Source organism: Plecotus auritus (assembly GCF_963455305.1).
Source record: "Plecotus auritus genome assembly, chromosome: 15".
Lineage (NCBI taxonomy): Eukaryota > Metazoa > Chordata > Mammalia > Chiroptera > Vespertilionidae > Plecotus > Plecotus auritus.
Genome location: NC_137781.1, coordinates 1,147,751 through 1,159,811, shown reverse-complemented (window position 1 = coordinate 1,159,811; position 12,061 = coordinate 1,147,751). Strand labels below are relative to the sequence as shown.

The 12,061-nt window shown below is 59.0% G+C and overlaps 1 protein-coding gene across 1 annotated transcript in view; it reads left to right on the top strand.

Moving 5' to 3' along the window:
- The first annotated feature begins 10,329 nt into the window (after positions 1-10,329).
- Positions 10,330-12,061, top strand: part of ABHD17C (abhydrolase domain containing 17C, depalmitoylase) — a 37,410-nt gene continuing 35,678 nt past the window's right edge. Inside the window, exon 1 of the mRNA XM_080651481.1 lies at positions 10,330-10,984. Coding sequence (XP_080507607.1) covers positions 10,356-10,984 — 629 coding nt within the window. The 5' untranslated portion in view covers positions 10,330-10,355. The remainder of the gene's footprint in view (positions 10,985-12,061) is intronic.

Here is a 12,061-nt window from a genome sequence, read left to right as displayed (position 1 = left end):
TCAGTGGCTGAGCATCGACCTAGGAACCAGGAGGTCAGGGTTCGATTCCCAGTCAGGGCACAGGCCCGGGCTGTGGGCTCCATCCCCAGTGGGGGGCGTGCAGGGGGCAGCCGATACATGATTCTCTCTCGTCATGGATGTTTCTCTCTCTCTCTCCCCCACGACTGGGGATTGTCCCGGAAACGTGTGACACTCACGATGGGAGGCCAGCTGCCTCGAGGGGCGTGGGAAGGGGCCTGGGCCCCCCCTGCCTCTCGGCATATGACCCGTGTTCACGGCATCTGCCGTTCTCACAGCCCTTCATCCCTGCTGCCTGTGGGCTGCCTGCCCCCCAGTCTCTCAACACCCGTGGATTCCGGGTCTCGCAGGGGGAGAAACACGGCGTGGACCCGTGTCCGCGGACAGCGCCGGGGTCACGCGGGCAGGCCGGCGGTGGTGAGGCGTTCGTACCAAAGTCGGGGCCTGCGGGACACGCGGAGGTCGCCGAGACGCTGGCCTCCGAGCGGAAGGACGCTGTGGTTGGTGCCGGGGTCAGAGGATCGGCCTGGCCAGGTCCGATCGGTGGAGCCTCTGGGGTCCGGCAGCCACTCTTCTGTCCACCCAGAGCGGCCACAGGGCTCACAGGGCCTTCAGCCAGGCTGGCTTCTCAGGTTAAATACTAGAGGCCCAGTGCATGGAATTCATGCCCTTGGCGGGGGGGAGGGGGGGTCCCTCAGCCTTTCCTGCGCCCTCTCGCCGTCCGGGAGCCTGGCGGGGTGGGGGGGGATGTCCGACTGCCACAGAGGCAGGAGAGGCTCTCACCGCACTCGCCAGCCGTGAGCCCGGCTTCTGGCTGAGCGGCGCTCCGCCTGTGTGAGCGCACTGACCACCAGGCGGCAGCTCCTGCATTGAGCACCTGCCCCCTGGTGGTCAGTGCACGTCATAGCGACCGGTCATTCTGCTGTTCAGTTGATTTGCATATTAACCTTTTATTATCTACACTAATAAAAGAGAAATATGCAAATTGACCGTCCCTCCATGGCGTCCATAAGCCAATCAGGAGTGAGTATGCAAATTAACCCAACAAAAAGGGGCAGGTTAATCTGCATATGCAGGCACGGAGCGGCGGGGCGGGGAGGGGGATGCCTGCTATGAGGGGGAGGGCGGGGGGCAGTGGGAGCTACAGGAGCGGTGCTCTGGCCGGGAGCCAAGACTTGCAGGCTCCCAGGTGGCTGAGAGTGAAGCCAGGGAAGGAAGGCCTATTTTTTCATGAATCTTTGTTCAACGGGCCTCTAGTGTAGGATATTTTTATTGCTTTCAGAGAGGAAGGGAGAGGAGAGAGAGAGAAACATCCACAATGAGAGAATCATGGATCGGCTGCCTCCTGCACGCCCCCCACTGGGGATCGAGCCCACAACCCCGGCGTGTGCCCTGACCGGGAATCGAACCCAGACCTCCAGGTTCCTAGGTCGACGCTCAACCGCTGAGCCACGCCGGCCAGATTCTTGGTGCTTTTAATTTTCTACCGTCCTCCTCCCATTCCCTTAGGACTCTCCAGTTCCTTCTCACCGTTCCTGCAAAATACCTCGTGTCAAACTTTATCTTAAAAAAAGCAATGCCCGCCCTGGCCAGTGTGGTTCAGGGGATAGAGCATCGGCCTGCGGACTGAAGGGTCCCGGGTTCGGTTCCGGTCAAGGGCATGTACCTTGGTTGCAGGCACATCCCCAGTGGGGGGCGTGCAGGAGGCAGCTGATGGATGTTTCTCTCTCATCAATGTTTCTAACTCTCTCTCCCTCTCCCTTCCTCTCTGTAAAAAATCAATAAAATATATTAAAAAACAAACAAACAATGCCCTCCCCCCCAGAACACCAAATGTGGTCCGATCTCTCTTGTACTCGTCACCAAATTTCGATGAAGTGTCTTCCTCACCCGGGCGGGCGGGGAGTTGAACAGGATCCCCCCTGACGAGCCATCCAGGAAGGATCACACACAGCGAGGTCTGGCTGGTCGGATGCCGGCGTCCCTGTTCCGGGGAGTTTGCTGTCTAACATCGGTTACCGTCAAAGCCGTGGAGTAACCGTGTGGGTGCGTCACTCATGTGCACCGTTTAAAGGTGCTGCAATCCAAAATCATTAACAAAAAAAAATCCTTAAAATTGCCCGCCCCGTGTGGCTCAGTGGGTTGGGGTGCTGTCCCGGGGGTGGGTTTGATTCCCGGTCAGGGCGCATCCCCAGGTTGTGGGTTTGATCCCCGGTCTGGCCCATGTGGGAGGCGACCGATGGGTGTTTCACTCTCACATGGATGTTTCTCTGCCTCCCCCTCTCCCTGTCTCTCTCTCAACTCAATAAACTCATTGTTTTCTTTAAAAAGTGCTGTAAGAAAACTGTCAACCCAAATTCTTAAAAAACACACAAAACCCTTAAAATGGATGCCACGGGGTTGTTATCACCTTAAAATTAGGTTTGCAAGCTCAGCACTTTCTACTTTAAAAACATTACCTGCGTAACCCAGTCTAACGGGTCCATCTTTGCACGTTTAAAAAAGGGATTGGAGCCAGGCCTGGCGTGGCTCCATGGCTGAGCGTCAACCTAGGAACCAGGAGGTCAGGGTTCGAGTCCCGGTCAGGGCACATGCCCGGGTCGTGGGCTTGATCCCAGTGGGGGGCGTGCAGGAGGCAGTTGATCCGTGATTCCCTCTCATCATGGATGTTTCTCTCTCTCCCTCCCTCTCCCTTCCTCTCTGGAATCAATAAAAATGTATTTTAAAAAAATAAAATAGCCCTGGCCGGTGTGGCCCAGTGGATAGAGCGTCAGCCTGCAGACTGAAGGGTCCCGGGTTCGAGTCCCAGTCAAGGGCACATGCCTGTGTTGCAGGCTCGATCCCTCGTGGGGGGCGTGCAGGAGGCAGCCGACCCATGACTCTCTCTCATCATGGACGTTTCTCTCTCTCTCTCCCTCTCCCTTCCTCTCCGAAAGCAATAAAATTATGTTAAAAAAAAAGAAATGATCAAAAATTGAATTTCAGTCCACTGACACATATGAGTTGGGTTCGTATGATCATGCTGGGACGTAGCGTTGGTGCTGATGGCGCAGGGAAAGCCAGCGTGGACACAGTCCCTGGGTTCAAGTCGCTGACCAAACCCCGAATTCTGTGACCGGTTTCAGGGGTGCTGGGCCTCCTGTTCAGAATCCATGAGCAGGTGGCAGGTTGGGGGACCCCCGTGCGTGCGTGGGGTGGGTCGGGATGCTGTGTGGGCGGCTGGGGTTTCATTCCCCCCCCCAGTCCCCCGACACCCCCCCCCCCCCCCCCACCCCCGCCCCCCCCCCCCCCCCCCCGCCTTACCACCTCTCTGCCTTTGGCTGTGGCGGGGAGCTGTCCCCCGGGGCCTCCGCTGACCTCATTCTGACAACAGGTTTGGTAAGAGCCCTCAGGCTGAGAAAGGTTCTGGGGAAAAAGCTATTTTGCCCACAAAAGGTCTTGGTGGAATGGCAGGGCCCCCCCCCCCCCCCTCAGTTACCACTGACACGGAACCCCCTCCCCCCACAGCCTCCAAGCGCCATTCACGCTCTTTGCTGAAGGGTCCCCTGTTCTTTCCCTTGCAGGTCAGAAGGGTTCCTTTGTAGATATCGCCTTGAGAATCTCTCCGCTCTACAGGCATCTAGGAGAATAAAAGCGGAATATGCTAATTAGATCGGACAGCCGAACAACCTCCCGGAGATCATTCCGGACATCATTCCGGGTGTCATTCCTGATGAAGCCGGGTGGCGGGGGTGGAGACAGAGGCCATTAGGGGCGATCAGGCAGACAGGCAGGCAGAGGGGTTAGGGGCGATCAGGCAGACAGGCAGGCAGAGGGGTTAGGGGCCATCAGGCAGGCAGGTGAGCAGTGAGGGGAGATCAGGCAGGCAGGCAGAGTCGTTAGGGGCGATGAGGCAGGCAGGTGAGTGGTTAGGGATGATCAGGCAGGTGAGTGGTTAGGGATGATCAGGCAGGTGAGTGGTTAGGGATAATCAGGCAGGCAGGCAGAGTGGTTAGGGGCGATGAGGCAGGCAGGCAGAGTGGTTAGGGGAGACCAGGCAGGCAGGTGAGTGGTTAGGGATGATCAGGCAGGTGAGTGGTTAGGGGCGATGAGGCAGGCAGGTGAGTGGTTAGGGGCGATGAGGCAGGCAGGTGAGTGGTTAGGGGCGATGAGGCAGGCAGGTGAGTGGTTAGGGGCGATGAGGCAGGCAGGCAGAGTGGTTAGGGGTGATCAGGCAGGCAGGTGAGTGGTTAGGGATGATCAGGCAGGCAGAGTGGTTAGGGGTGATCAGGCAGGCAGGTGAGATCAGGCAGGCAGGTGAGTGGTTAGGGGCGATGAGGCAGGCAGGCAGAGTGGTTAGGGATAATCAGGCAGGCAGAGTGGTTAGGGGCGATGAGGCAGGCAGGTGAGTGGTTAGGGGCGATGAGGCAGGCAGGTGAGTGGTTAGGGGCGATGAGGCAGGCAGGCAGAGTGGTTAGGGGCGATGAGGCAGGCAGGTGAGTGGTTAGGGATGATCAGGCAGGTGAGTGGTTAGGGGCGATGAGGTAGGCAGGTGAGTGGTTAGGGATGATCAGGCAGGTGAGTGGTTAGGGGCGATGAGGCAGGCAGGTGAGTGGTTAGGGGCGATGAGGCAGGCAGGTGAGTGGTTAGGGGCGATGAGGCAGGCAGGTGAGTGGTTAGGGGCGATGAGGCAGGCAGGTGAGTGGTTAGGGGTGATCAGGCAGGCAGAGTGGTTAGGGGAGATGAGGCAGGCAGGTGAGTGGTTAGGGGTGATCAAGCAGGTGAGTGGTTAGGGGCGATGAGGCAGGCAGGCAGAGTGGTTAGGGGTGATCAGGCAGGCAGGTGAGTGGTTAGGGGTGATCAAGCAGGTGAGTGGTTAGGGGCGATGAGGCAGGCAGGCAGAGTGGTTAGGGGTGATCAGGCAGGCAGGTGAGTGGTTAGGGGTGATCAGGCAGGTGAGTGGTTAGGGATGATCAGGCAGGCAGAGTGGTTAGGGGTGATCAGGCAGGCAGGTGAGATCAGGCAGGCAGGTGAGTGGTTAGGGGCGATGAGGCAGGCAGGCAGAGTGGTTAGGGATAATCAGGCAGGCAGAGTGGTTAGGGGCGATGAGGCAGGCAGGTGAGTGGTTAGGGGCGATGAGGCAGGCAGGTGAGTGGTTAGGGGTGATCAAGCAGGTGAGTGGTTAGGGGCGATGAGGCAGGCAGGTGAGTGGTTAGGGGCGATGAGGCAGGCAGGCAGAGTGGTTAGGGGCAATCAGGCAGGCAGGCAGGTGAGCGGTTAGGAGCCAGCGGTCCCGGATTGCGAGAGGGATGTCCGACTGAGGCTGTCCCTGCGGGTTCGGGCCTAGACCGGCAGTCGGACATCCCCCGAGGGGTCCCGGATTGTGAGAGGGTGCAGGCCGGGCTGAGGGACCCCTTCTCGTGCACGAATTTGGTGCACCGGGCCTTTAGTCTATATATAATAAAAAAGGAGAGAGAGATCAGAAGATGCCACCCCTTAGCCAGAGGACGTGTGCGGTGACTCACGCCCGGTGCTGCCGGCACTTGCCTGGGCTGCCGTGCCTCCTCCTCCACTCCAGGAAGGAACAGGCTTGGCCTCCTGTGCACGCACCACGTCACCCATTCCCTCTTTCATTTACCCGCCTAACGTATACTTACCCGGCGTCCGTGCCTTCGCCGAGCAGCCGGTCCTACATAAACACAAGCACAAAGCGGGGAAGTGCATCTCAGATTTGTCTGACCTTCTGTCTAAACAACCGGAAGCCGTTGTTAAGCATGAATGTCCTTCTCTCACGGTTAATAAAAAACGAAGCAAGCACCCAGCCGGTGTGGCTCGGTGGTTGAGCATCGACCTAGGAACCAGGAGGTCACGGTTCGATTCCTGGTCAGGGCACATGCCCGGATTGTGGGCTCCATCTCCAGTGTGGGGCGTGCAGGAGGCAGCTGATCCATGATTCTCTCTCCTCATGGATGTTTCGATCTCTTGCTCTCTCTCCCTTCCTCTCTGACATCAATTTTAAAAAAGTGGGGGGCCCTAACTGGTTTGGCTCAGTGGATAGAGCGTCGGCCTGCGGACTGAAGGGTCCCGGGTTCGATTCCGGTCAAGGGCATGTGCCTTGGTTGTGGGCGCATCCCCAGTGGGGGGTGTGCAGGAGGCAGCTGATCGATGTTTCTAACTCTCTATCCCTCTCCTTTCCTCTCTGTAAAAAATCAATAAAATATATTAAAAAAATAAATAAAAATAAAAATAAAAAAAGCGGGGGGAGCATTCTTGCCCTGGTCCGGTGGCTCAATGGTTGGAGCATTTCCCGTACACCAAAAGCTGGTGGGTTTGGTCCCTAGTCAGGGCATGTACAGGAGGCACCTGATTGATGTTTCTCTCTCACATTGATGTTTCTCTCTCTCTCTCCCTTCCTCTCTCTCTAAAATCAAGGAAAACATGTCCTGAGGTGAGGATTAAAAAAATAAAATAAAATAAAATAGAGCCCTAGCTGGTTTGGCTCGGTGGAGAGAGCGTCGGCCTGTGGACTGAAGGGTTCCAGGTTCGATTCCCGCTCAGGGCACATGTCTGGGTTGTGGGCTCCATCCCCAGTAGGGGGTGTGCAGGAGGCAGCTGATCAATGAGTCTCTCATCATGGATGTTTCTCTCCTTCTCCCTTCCTCTCTGAAAGCAATTAAAAAATATGTACTAGAGGTCCGGTGCATGAAATTTGTGCACTCTGCGGGGGGTGGGGGGGGGTCCCTCAGCCTGGCCTGTGCCCTCTCACAGTCCGGGAGCCCCGGGGGGATGTCTGTCAGCTTAGGCCTGCTCCCCGCAGCACTAAGGTCGAAGTCCACCACCGATGGACTCGCCAGCTGTGAGCCCGGCTGAGTGTCTGCCCCCTGGTGGTCAGTGCGCATCATAGCGACCGGTCGTTCTGCCGTTCGGTCAATTTGCATATTAGCCGGGTATTATATAGGATGTTTTTAAAGGAGGCGGTCTTGTCTGACCCGGAACCCCGAATGCCTGTGTTGTCCCTGATCAAGGGCTCTGTCCACCTAGGTATGCTGCCCACACGCCAGGCCAGGTGGCAGTAACAGCCTCAGGAGGGTGCCTCCGGATGGTGGAATGAACGAGTGACTTCTGTTTCTTCTTTATGTGTTTCTGCGCTTGCCCAGTTTCTTGCTGTGACCATGTTTGCTTTAGAATAAGCACCAAGATAAACGTATTTGCACAAAAGAAGAAAATAAATTAAAAATAAATACACGGGCTCTGACCGTGTGGCTCAGACTGCGGACTGAAGGGTCCCGGGTTTGATTCTGGTCAAGGGCATGTACCTTGGTTGCGGGCACGTCCCCAGTAGGGGGTGTGCAGGAGGCAGCTGATCGATATTTCTCTCTCATTGATGTTTCTGGCTCTCTCTCCCTCTCCCTTCCTCTCTGTAAAAAAAAATCAATAAAATATATTTTAAGCCCTAACCGGTGTGGCTCAGTGGATAGAGCGTCAGCCTGCGGACTGAAGGGTCCCAGGTTCGATTCCGGTCAAGGGCGTGTACCTTGGTTGCAGGCACATCCCCAGTGGGGGGTGTGCAGGAGGCAGCTGATGGATGTTTCTCTCTCATCGATGTTTCTAACTCTCTATCCCTCTCCCTTCCTCTCTGTAAAAAATCAATAAAATATATTTTTAAAAAGTACACATATTTTTGTTGGTTAAAGAGAGGATGGGAGAAGGAGAAACATCCACGATGAGAGAGAATCATGGATCGGCTGCCTCCTGCACGCCCCCCACTGGGGATGGAGCCCACAACCCGGGCATGTGCCCTGACCGGGCATCGAACCCTGACCTCCTGGTTCCTAGGTCCACACTCAACCCCTGAGCCACGCTGGGCCGGCTCAGAATGATTTTAATGAAGAAATGGTCTTTGAAAGGCAGGTCCCCCGGGTTACTGAGATCAGTGTGGGCGAGTTCACGTAGGGGCGGCCTCCCGAAGGAGCCACAATAAAAGTTAATTTACTTCTCTGGGCCCCCCTGAGTGACAGCAGCAGGGCCAGAGAGGCGATTGGGCCGGCTCCCCCAGTCCGTCCGCAGCCGCCCTGCTGGCGATGCAGGCGGGTCCCTCCTGCCCCTTCCTGAGGGAATTCGGCTGCCTGGCCAGGAGGGATGAGGGCGAACGGGAGGCTCCGGGCAGTTGGCAAGGGGCCTGCTCAGGGTCAAGGCACTGAGTTAGATTAAAAAAGTCACCGATGAAATATGAGTGTTTATTGCATGTCATATTGTTTGTTTGTTTTTAAATATATTTCATTGATTTCTTACAGAGAGGAAGGGAGACAGAGAGAGTTAGAAACATCGATGAGAGAGAAACTTCCATCAGCTGCCTCCTGCACACTCCCCACTGGGGATGTGCCCGCAACCAAGGTACATGCCCTTGACCGGAATCGAACCCGGGCCCCTTCAGTCCGCAGGCTGATGCTCTATCCACTGAGCCAAACCGGTTTTGGCAAAATATGAGTGTTTATTGCATGTCATATTGTTCGTTTGTTTTTAAATATATTTTATTGATTTTTTACAGAGAGGCAAGGAGACAGAGAGAGTTAGAAACATCGATGAGAGAGAAACTTCCATCAGCTGCCTCCTGCACACTCCCCACTGGGGATGTGCCCGCAACCAAGTTACATGCCCTTGACCGGAATCGAACCTGGGACCCTTCAGTCCGCAGGCTGACGCTCTATCCACTGAGCCACACCAGCCAGGGCAACATGTCATATTGTTATATTTAACAGTCTTTCTTGAAATATTGTTTATTGCATATAATATTATATTTAAAAGCTTTTCTTGAAATATTAACGTTTGCTGCATGTAAATGGCTAATTATTTTGTATCTACAATCTGGTAATAGATTTACACTGAGTGGACAGATGATTATGTGTTCAGAGATCATCACAATCTGGCCACTCAGTGTATTTTGTATTTTGTAAAAATAAAAAAAAAAATGTCACCTAAAGCTGAGTGCCAAGATGACAGTGGATTTATTTTATTTATTACTATTTTTTAAAATTTATTTTATTGATTTTTTACAGAGAGGGAGAGGGATAGAGAGAAAGATCGATGAGAGAGAAACATAGATCAGCTGCCTCCTGCACACCTCCCACTGGGGATGTGCCCGCAGCCAAGGTACATGCCCTTGACCGGAATCAAACCCGGACCCTTCAGTCCACAGGCCGATGCTCTATCCACTGAGCCAAACCGGCCTGGGCCATTTAACTTATTTTAACTACCTTATAAAGGTGTCTCCATTTTATTTCATTTTTTAATTTGTATTTTTGTTGTTGTTGTTGATCCTCCCATTGATTTTTTAGAGAGAGTCTAAGAGATAGGGAGAGAGACCCATCCATTGGCTGCGTCTTGCACGCACCTCCACCAAACCTGCCACCGAGGTACTTGCTCTTGACCGGAATCGAACCCGGGACCCTTCAGTCCAAGGGCCGACGCTCTACCCACTGAGCCACACCGGCCGGGGCGCAGGCGGCGGATTTCAATCGCCGACGGAAATCTTGTTGGGGTTCAGACCACTTCAGAACCATGACCCGACACCGGTGGGCAGGAGGTGGCCCGCACAGGGCCTGGAGTTACCCCCAGGGTGTCCCGTGCGCGTGGGCGCGCGAATGGCACCTCGGGGAGGCTGGCTGCTGGGCGCACGCGGGCCCGCCTGCCTTTCGCTGACTCGGGGAGCCTGTCGTGGGGGGCGGGGAGGAAACAGCCACGACCCCCCGGCCCCACGACCCACCCCTCCCGGGACAGAGACCCAGGAAGGGGCGGCCCGCAACGCAGCAGGCCCTTCCCACGCTCTCCCAGCCATTGCTCGGCGGGATTCCCAGGGGCCTCCGTGCCGCACAGAACTTGGGGATCGGGGAAGGGAACCCCAGGGGGCGGGCAGCGCGGGGCCACGTCCTCCCCGGAGGCCACCCGCTCCCCTTCACGCGGGCGCCCTGGGATCCGCCCGGCGGCCCCCCGCGCGGCCGGTTCCCAGGCGGGGAGGGCGCGCGTCCTGAGCGCGTCCCGGGGTGGCGCCGCCGCGCGGTCCCCGGAAGTGGCGGGGGGAGGGAGGGCGGGAGGGCGGAGGGCGCGCGGGGGAACGGGGCGCCTCAGCCATGGCCGCCGGCTTTGTGCGCTGCGCGCGGGCCCGGGCCATCCACGCCTCCCCCGGGCGGCGGCAGCGGCGCAGGGGCCTCCGCTGACCCGCCGCGCCCCGCCCCGCCCCGCCCCGCCCCGCCCCGCCCCGCCCCGCCCGCCGGCCCCGCCTCCCTCCGCGCGCTCCCCGCGCCCGCGCGCCCGCCTCGCTCCTGCCCGCCCGCCCGGCCGGCGGGGGCCCAGCCGCCCCGATGCCCGAGCCCGGCCCCAGGATGAACGGCTTCTCGCTGGGCGAACTGTGCTGGCTCTTCTGCTGCCCGCCCTGCCCGAGCCGCATCGCCGCCAAGCTGGCCTTCCTGCCGCCCGAGCCCACCTACACGGTGCTGGCGCCCGAGCCGCGCGCTGGCCCGGGCCCGGCCGCCTCGGCCACTCCGATCCCCGCCGCCCCGGCCGCCCCGGCCGCCCCGGCCCCGGCGCACGCGGCCACCCCGATCCCCGCGGCCAGCCCGGCGGCGGCGGCGGCGGCGGCGGAGGAGGGCGCGGGCGCGTGCTCCCTGCACCTGAGCGAGCGCGCCGACTGGCAGTACTCGCAGCGCGAGCTGGACGCCGTCGAGGTCTTCTTCTCGCGCACGGCCCGCGACAACCGCCTGGGCTGCATGTTCGTGCGCTGCGCGCCCGCCGGCCGCTACACGCTGCTCTTCTCGCACGGCAACGCCGTGGACCTGGGCCAGATGTGCAGCTTCTACATCGGCCTGGGCTCGCGCATCAACTGCAACATCTTCTCCTACGACTACTCGGGCTACGGCGTCAGCTCGGGCCGGCCCTCGGAGCAGAACCTCTACGCCGACATCGACGCCGCCTGGCAGGCGCTGCGCACCCGGTGAGCCCGCGCGCGCGCGCCCCCGGGGGTAGTGGGGTGGTGGGGAGACGGTCCGGCCTGGCCCGGGCCCGTCCCGGCCTGGGCTGCGTGCGGGGAAGGGAGATGGGTCCGGTAGGGGGGTGCCTCCTGGTGCGTCCTGGCCTGGTCCCTCCCCCGCAACCCCTTCATCACCCCTGAGGTTCCTGGAGAGCCCGGACTCCGGAGGGTTTTGCCGGCTTGGGCGCGCACACCTGGGTGCCCCCCCCCCCCCGCCCGGCCTTTCCCCCTGGCTGGGTCTTCTGTGTCACCCCAAGTGGCGCGTGGGGTGCTCACGGGCTGGAAAAGCTGCTGGGTTGGCGTGGAGTGTGTGTGAGCTGGCAGCCCGGAGACCGAAGGTCCCTGAGGCTCCCGTGACCTTGGGCCAGGCACAGGGCGCCTGGAGACCTCTGTCTGGTTCCCGGGAAGCTCCGGAGGGAGATGGGCCGACCCTCCCCCAAAGGCTTGGCTGGGGGTGCGGTGCCCTGCGGGGCAGCAGCATCCGGGTGGCTCTGGGCAGAGCTGGAGGGCCCTGGGGCTGTGAAGTTGGCGCCTGGTGGGCAGAGAAGCCGCGCGGGCAGGACGCGAGGGGTGCCTGTCCCCCAACCCCCCCGCCGCCGGGCAGCCTTCCCTGAGCCTGGGTAAGCCACTCAGGGTGCTTGTGGGGGTTACAGGGTTTGGGGGTTCTCTTTACCTTGGATTCGCATCCACAGGAGGACCGCGAAGTGTTCGTGGAGGGAGGGCCCTGGACGGGGCCAGGCTCAAGTTGAGGGCCATCCTGCCGGGCAAACAGAACACTTGAGTCCATTCTCCTCTTGGACAAAACTGGGCCAGTCACTTCACCTGGCGCCCATTTTTTTTTTCTTTTCTGTCTGTGACGTCCCCTCCCCCGCCCGAGGTCAGGGGTGGGTGGACACACCCGGGAGGGTGTCTGCGGGGACATCTTCAGGGGACAGGGTCGCAGAGTAGGTCTGTGGGCATCCCTGTGGCCTTAACCCCTCCCTACACAGCTTTTCCCTGAAACGGGTTTGCTGAGCCCTGGCCAGTGCGGCTCAGTGGGTA